The 8,717-nt window shown below is 34.1% G+C and overlaps 1 protein-coding gene across 1 annotated transcript; it reads right to left on the minus strand.

Moving 5' to 3' along the window:
- LOC107635618 (putative disease resistance RPP13-like protein 3) lies at positions 7,225–8,711 on the minus strand. Its single transcript, XM_016339137.2, has one exon. It carries the CDS (start codon positions 8,623–8,625, stop codon positions 7,573–7,575), a length of 1,053 nt encoding a protein of 350 aa, XP_016194623.1. The 5' UTR covers positions 8,626–8,711; the 3' UTR covers positions 7,225–7,572.

An 8,717-nucleotide genomic window follows, 5' to 3' on the forward strand; every position in this document is an offset into this window, starting at 1 on the left:
TGAAAAGGGTTTTTAACGAGGCATCATAGTAGGGGCTAAGGGAAAATAAATTATCAAAAGCCCTTAGTAGCAATAAGGTACCTCCACAATTAATAAAGATCTCTTTCAATTTAAATATCTCTTTTAAATTCCCTTTTTATTCTCTTTCTACGAAACGCGCCGATTTAAGCTCGACAAAACGTGAAAATCCCATGAACCGACCTAGATGGTCGTCAGGATAAAACGACGAGGTACAAGTCGGCGTAAAGAGGCTATAGAAGTCGATCATGATAAACTCGGGAGCAGTCCGACTCATAAGTCGGAATGCGAAACCGAGTAAAATTAAAATGAATCGCAAAAGTAGCCTAAGTCACGAAAAACTCAATAAAACGAAATTGAGTACTAGGAATAACAAAAAGAGATAGGAAAAGACTAAGAAAAAGTTGTAAGGCTGCCTTGAGGATCAAAGAGATTCAGAAAAGCAGGCAAGCCCCAAAGAAAAGGTTTTTCCAGAAAAGATCAAAGAGTCAAAAGAACCACGAACAGAAAAGCATGCGCGCATAAGGTAACTCAAAACCCTTATCCAAAAAGGGCATTTATTTAAAACACTAAATTAAACCCTCATTAAAAAAAGGGTATCATAAATTGTTTTGTTTACGGCCTTAAAAGGCCAAAAATTGTTCAACATCAACAAATAAATATAAAGAGTTTAAAAAGGGGGGGGGGTCCACAGGCCGGACCCCCAATAGCCAACAAAATCACTTCTTTGCAAGAGGATTAGAAGGATCACCACCACCAGGACCAGGAGTTGGAGAGAAAGTCGGAGGAGCAGCAGAAGAACTCGGAGCGTCCTTAGAGCGAGGAGGGGACTCTATGATCCTCTGCCCCCGAGTCTTCAAATCAGACTCAGACTCCACCACGGGGACAGGAGGATCCATGATGGCACCATCAATAACAATCTTATCAGGGTCTAAAGGAGAAAGGTCCAAGTCAGGAGCAATAACTCCGACCTGCTCCTTAAAAATCCTCCAAGCCTCATCAACACCATCCACAATAGAGTCCTCCAACTCGGTATAGGCCTTCCGAGCATTCAGCAAGTCATTCTTTACAGACACAAGATCAGCAAATAAACTGTTGTAGCTGGCTTGCGCTGCTTTCCTCAAATCCACCTCCATGTTGCATTGGGCTTGCAAGTTCTTCTCCTTCTCCCGGAGGCTGTCCCTCTCCTCCTTCAGCTTGGCAACTTCCCCCTCCAACTCCCTCTCATGCGCCTGATATATGCGAAGCCTGCCTTCCAGCTCCTCGACCCTCGAGGTCGTCCCTAAAGAGCTGATAGGAGTCTTCTCAAATATATCTAAGAGTTTGCCACAAACCCCCGCCGTCTTGAGACTCTCCTCAACCACAGTGGTGAGGTAGTGCCGAACAGAAACATCATCCATACTCATACGAGCATGAGGATAAATGTTCTTTCGGACGAACGTAAGAGCGTCCGCCTCACCAGAAGCGCCAGACTCTAAGGTCTTGCGCTTCTTCGGCTCTGGCTCAGGAGCAGGTCGGACAGGAGGGGGTGGCAGAGAGGAAGCAGAGGAAGAAATTACAATAGGTTAGGAGGGAGTCCCAACGTTCCGAGGAGGAGGAGGAGGAGAGACAACCGCCTTAGCACCACCAGATCTGGCACGAGACTTTGCCTTGGCTTCCTGAACCCTCTGGTAAGACTCTTGAGCGTTTTTCTTTGCCATCTCTGCAAAAACAAATTGGTAGCTAAAAGTCAGACAAGTCGGTAGAAGAAATTGCAAGTCGGAAATAAGTGAGAAACGCAAAAAGCTACCTAGTTGTGACTGGACAAAGGCCGGCGACCCCTGGAGAAATTTTTTAGTATCCAAGTATAGGGCCCTCCCCCACACTTCTCGGAGGAACCCTACGATGGCCGCCTCCACTTCGTCCAAGTCGTCCAGACCATATTTCTCACAGGGGGAGGCCTCTAACCAGTATAGAGGAAAGCGAGGAGAAGAACTCTCATCTAAGAAAAAGGGGTGGTGACCCTCTACTGCTTGAACTTTGAAAAAATAGCTTTTAAAATCGTGAAAGGATTCATCAAAAAGGGTAAAAAGCCTCCGACCTTGTATGGCTCGGAAGGACACCCACTGTTGCTTATTATTTAGCCCACTGAAGGGCTTGGTCATATGGAAGAGATAGAAGAAAATCCTCAGAGAAGTCGGGAACTCTAAGGCCTGGCTGATAAATTGGTAAATTTTCAAAAAACCCCAAGAGTTGGGGTGAAGTTGGGTGGGAGCAACCCGACAATGACGTAACACAGACATTTCAAACTCTGAAAATGGAAGAAAAACGCCCAAACGGGTGACCATACTCTCATACATAAAAAAGAAATGAGGGGCTGCCTCGTCGGCCCTCCCGAAGCAAACCCGGTCTTCTGGACCCGGGACTACCAACTCATACTTCGGCTCATCCTCTTCAGAAGTACAAGTTCTATGGTGAGTACGAAGGTGGGTGATAAACTCGGTATCGACTGAAGGCTCCTCCCCTAGGACCGTGACATCAATCCACTGAGAAAGAACATCTACAAGGGGTGACAAGAAACCTACAAAAAGAAAAGGAAAATCAACACACGGTCTCTAAAGGGAGGGGGTACGGAACTAAAGCCTACAAACCAGTCTACCTACAAAATAAAGGCACGCAAATAGAAAGCATGTTACAGAAGGGGAAAAAAGCTAACCTTTAAGTCTGAAATCAAGACTGGGGGAAGTAAAAACCTTCGAAACGCAAGAATGCAGCACGAACGAATGCAAGAGAAATTTGAAAGATCGCAGAAACGAAACAACGAAAGAGAGGGAAAGTATTTATAAGAACGTTAGGGGCATAATGGTAAAATTGGGGCAATCATTAATGAAGATGCACCGTTACCAAGGCCATTAAATCCCTACGCACACCCCTAACGGACACGACACTTGATTAGACGTAACTTTCAGAACCCAAAAGTCACGAAAAATCACGTCAGTTCTTAAACCATCATGTCGGTCCTCTTGCAAATCGGCTATGACCTCGAGTTGAATACTCGAACCCAACTCTTAAAAAGAAATTGGGCTCGAGTAGGGGCACTGTTCATACCCTGGCCCAATAATAAAGGTCAGCCATATCGTAACCTCCCTAAGATATGGGAACGGTTATCCGCCTAAAAAGGTGGCACTACTTCAGCGGTGATTATTGGTTCACCACTATAAATACACTGACTATTCAGGTATCACTAAGTTCCAAGACTCTCTAACCTGCTCACACTCTTGCTAACTTAGGCATCGGAGTGTCTTTGCAGGTACCACCCCCCACTCTCTCTCACATAAAAGTCAGACGGAGGAACACCGAGTACCAGGTCCACTCGAAAGCCACCTCCTTCATACGTTTGGGCCAACCAACGCCATCCGGCCCATTAATCTCCGGTTACCCACCGTAACAATTTTAAATCCAAAATTAGAAGAGGAACGATTTCGATTCTGACTCTAAACTTTAGGAACCAAAACAGTACTTACCCCTAATAAAAATATATGCAAATTAGACTGCAAAATTTCCAATGATAATAATTAGAAATTAATAGTATCTAACCAAATTTGTAATCAATATCCCTATATTTATTATATTTTACCGTTATAAACATTACAATCAATTTATAACCCCAATAATCTACTTCTACTTAATATACTAAAACTGGGTTTTCCCCCAACTAATGAAGGTGAGGTGTCGATCCTTCGTGATTCCATTTTTCCTCCAAAATGAACTTTCCTATTCTCTATTCTAAATTATTTTATAAAAAATATCTTTATTATAATTATATTATAATTAATATTTAATAAATAATACATAATTATACTAATTTATATCTACTCAATTTATATATTTTATTTTATTTTACTTTAACAAAAAATTGATACGTACATTTTTAATTATTTATTTAGAAAGTATAGCGAAATCAGTTATATCAATTATAATTAGTTATCGATAATTGATATCAATAAATTGATTGTATTAAATTATAAGATGAATAATGTGTAATGAATGTTATGAAATTAATTATAATAAATTAATAATTACTAAAAAACTAAAAAAGGAACTTTTTTATTACTTTTTAATGGATATACATTTTTATAAGTTTACTTTCTCTTTATCTCTTCCTTTCACATTTATTTCTTTTAATTTATTGAACTAAATCAATTATATTAATTATTTATATTAACTAATTAAGTACTTTTTAATAGATTATTATAACTGTGCCTTTAGACTATAAGTTAAAAATATTATAAAAAATCTTTTATAAAAGTTGTTGAAAAATAAATATTTTTAAAATGTGTCTTTAAGACACAAATTAACTAAATTATTTTTCAATTTAATTAGTTTGATTAATTCAATTGTATTAATTATAACTAATCAATTATGTAATTTTATTTGAGTAAGATAAATATTTCATCATTTAATATTTTATTTGATTCATTAAATTACATTAATCATAACTTCAAATATTTAATTTAATTAGAGTAAATATCAAATTATTTTAAATTCTGTTAGATTCATTAAACAAAATTAATTATAACTAATTTATTATTTAATATGATCGAGAAAAATATTAAATTATTTAATAAATAATATATAAAGCAATGAAATAAATGAACTCAATTAATTCAAATTATTATCTTATTATTTTATATATCCATTTTCTCTCTCTATTTTGTACTTCAGATAAAATATTTATAGTTTTTTATTTATGTTTTTTTATCTTAATTTTGCTAATATTTTTCTATGATTTTGTTTTATATTAATTCTTTTTTTATTTATTTTGATTAATAATTCTTAAGGGTATTATTATTTTATTTAAAGATAATTTAAATTTTTTGTAATATTTTTATAAAAGTTGATTAATAGGTTCTTTTTTAAAATATTTTTTTGAAATTTTTTTAATAAGATCGTATTTTGATTTTTCTCTTTCATCCTTTGTATTAATTAATTATATTAATCTTCTATTGCAATACATTTTTTATCTACCCCACACGGCCACACATTATCTTTTCTATCTTCTTTTACTTTTTTAATTGCTCTTTTTAGTTAATTTTAATTGTTTATTTTACTTTTACTTCTCATATATAGATTTATTATAATTCATCACAGGTTCTTTTTTAATTTAAGTAATTTTTTAGGTTATATTTTACCATTGATGCTTTTATTTTGTTTAGTGTATTTTTTTAGTCTGTGTTTAATATAATAATCTGTAAATATCTATTTTATTATGTAAAAATTAAATTTTTGCACTTAATGATAAAACTGTCGTGATGGTATTTTTCGATTTATTCTTTTAACTCATTAAATTCATTTTATTATAATAAATTAATTATATCAACTAATTGATTTGGTTAATTATTTAAATATCATACAATTTATTATAATTTTTATCAATCAATTAATTACAATTCAAATTGAATGATTATTTTGTTACGAAATTCTTATTTCCTAATCTATTTATAGGCAATACATATATTAATTATAATCGTAAATTAAGCTATTTTATATTAAATGACTTATATAATGGTCATATTATTTATTATCATAAATGCTGAATTAAATAAGTCACTGTTATTTTTTATTTAGAATTAAATGAAAATAAAACTAGATATACCATTTTATTTGGTCTTTCGGGTTTAATAGGTGTCATACTCAAATATAAATAGTGACTTCTGGATTTTAGTCTCCAACACATCAAAGCCATCTCCGTAACTCTTTATTCATAAAAGAAATTTCGATTTAACTCTATCAGGGATACAGAAGGTTTTCAAAGAACAAAGGAATGGTCTGAATTTGCACGAATTCTAATTGTTCGAACTTACGACGTTATTTCAGTTCGTTATCGTTACGAGAATGACTCTAATCTATACGTGTCTAAGGACTAGAATAGATTAAATATTATTTAAGTAATTTATTTCTAATATTGGTATTTGATTAAATTAGTTTTAGAAAAATTTAAATTGTTGGCTCAATTTATAAATTACGACTATTCTTTTTGAATATATTATTTTTATATTTTTTAATATAAAATTTCTTTCTTTTTATGATTTTTAAGTTTATTTTTTTTGGATATATATATATATATATATATATCACTTTTTTTCTCATTTTATATTTCAGATTAATAATGTAATTATTATAAATATTTTTTGTTCATATTTTAAGTTTATTTGATAAGTAAACCCTTGCACGTGAATCAAAGACAATACGATTTTATAGATTTATAAGTGCTAATAGCCTTTATATTTAATTTATTTTATAGTGTGATAATAACCAATACATTTATTAGTGAATTTAACTATTACTATATTATTTATGATCATATTCATCAGTATATATGTCTGATTTATAAAAAAAAGTAAATTATTAAAATCGATTAATAACTATTTTAGAGTTAATCCAATTAACACTAAATTAAAAAAAACAAACAATAAATAACATTATTTTTTTATTAATCAAATTATTATAATTCAACTTAATTTAAAAAAAACAATTTAAAATTATAATTTTAATCTTATCACGTATATAACACAAATAATTATACTTGTTAATTTATTAATTTTTATAAATAACTCATTAAATGTAATCACCCGTCCGATAATCATCATAGTCTATAAACTCCAAGTTTCTACCCAAGGAACGCATTTGTTTAGTAACCTCCTTCAAGTCATGGCAGTTATAGAAGACCGCACGGCGAAGACGAGGCATCGCACCTTCTTCTGATGACAGACGTGTGATATTCACACCGTCCATGATAAACACTTGAAGCCGCAGAAAGCTCCCAGCAGTACCACAATTAAGAGTTTCTTCCTCACAATTTCCATATCTCACTTTCAAAATTTGAAGGTTGGGAATTTGTCCCAATGTATTCATATCTTTGGATTTCAAATCCTTAAAACCTGACAAGGTAATCTTGATCAGATTTGAAGGAAATGCAATTCTATCTAATGGAGTCCGACATTCTTCAAACATAAGTACCAGCTTACGTAGATTGCTTAGGCAGTGCAGTCTCCTCAAGTTTTCTTCTGTTGAATCTATTTTTAAACCCAGTTTTCTCAAGTTGGGAAAGCAACCATTGTCAAGTAAGCTCCCTAGTTGTGAATCGGCAGACACATAACCTAAGGTTTGGAGATTCTGCATTTTATCATTTACTCCAACTTCATCTGCTGATAAACTCACGCCAAATTCACTACGAAGATGTCTCAGTTTCTTGAAGCCCCCAATACTTAGGCCATTGATAACATAGGTCATATCACATGTTTCTAAACTCTGAAATTTACATAAGTCATTTGATTCAGAAAAGCCCGTTTTCAAGAACCTGAGGCTTTTGACCAACCCCTTCAAATACTCATCTGTTACTGTTCTATTTATTTTTGTGAACGATTCTGGAAAATATAGCACATTAACTTGGCAATCTTCTGGAATATGATCTGGCCACACATGTTCAACATCTTGATAAATGAACAACGAACAAGTGCATGATTCATTACATGTTACTATACTGGCATAGGATCCTACATGATTCATTACACGTTATCTTGGTAAACCCTTGCAAGTTTCAACAATTGATCTGCCAATAGATTCTAGCTCAGGAGGACAATTTCTTCTGCAGAAAACCTCCTTGTGAAACAGTTCCCAACTTCTTTCTTTATCCATAAAGGAAAGCTTGTGATGAGGTTTCTTTGACTCTGAAACATAAGCCACCTGATCATTACGAGTAGTTACTAGTATCATGCCACCATTGTTGTTTTCTGGGAAACAATTCTTTATAGTGCGCCATGCTTTACTGTCCCAAACATCATCAAGGACTACCAAGTACTTTTTTCCTTCCAGACATTTCTTCACCTTCTGCTTTAGCTCCTCTTCACTACTTGAATCTTCAAATTTAGATGCAGACGGCTTCAGACACTTGAAAAGGCTCTTAAAAACTTCCTTTCCACTGTAATCCTTGGAAACAGTTGCCCATGCACGGCAAGGGAATAACATCTTCACCTCATCGCTATTGTAGATCTTTCGAGCAAGGGTGGTCTTGCCTAACCCACCCATGCCAACAATGGAAACAACATTCCCAGGAGAATCTTCTTCCTTGAGTTGATTAATCACAATTTCAAAATCTTTCTCCAATCCCACTACATTTTCTTCCTTCACAGTAGAACTACTTCCTTCAGCGATGCAATATTTCTTAACCTCAACACAATTGTTCAAAATATGATCATCTAGCACATCTTCATATCTTGTTGTTATAATGATCCTACTACCAGGACCAAACCAATCCATTCTTCTAGCTAGTGAATCCAGTTGTTGTATATTATCAACATCATCCAAAACCAGAAGAACTCTTTTTTGGCCTAGTCTTTGTTTAATTTCAGAGGATCCTTTGAATGTGCTTCCAATCTTAGTCCTGACCTCCTCTCCCATCTCAGAAAGAAGAGTTTCTTGTAGATGTTCTAGGCCACCACCACTTTCGTTTGTTTTCTCACTGATATTGGAAAGAAAACTTGCAGTTACAAAGTGAGGCCTAATCTTGTTATAGAGCTCCGCAACAAATTTGTTTATTTCATCACCATCTCCATGAATTCCCAGCATGAAACAGGTAGCATGAGAACCAATCTCTAGAAGTGATTTTGCCTCCTCAAGTTCAGAATCACATCCAAGTGGACGGTCGATATACAGAGGCA

This window comes from Arachis ipaensis, chromosome B04 (genome assembly GCF_000816755.2).
Source record: "Arachis ipaensis cultivar K30076 chromosome B04, Araip1.1, whole genome shotgun sequence".
In the NCBI taxonomy this organism is placed as follows: Eukaryota; Viridiplantae; Streptophyta; class Magnoliopsida; order Fabales; family Fabaceae; genus Arachis; species Arachis ipaensis.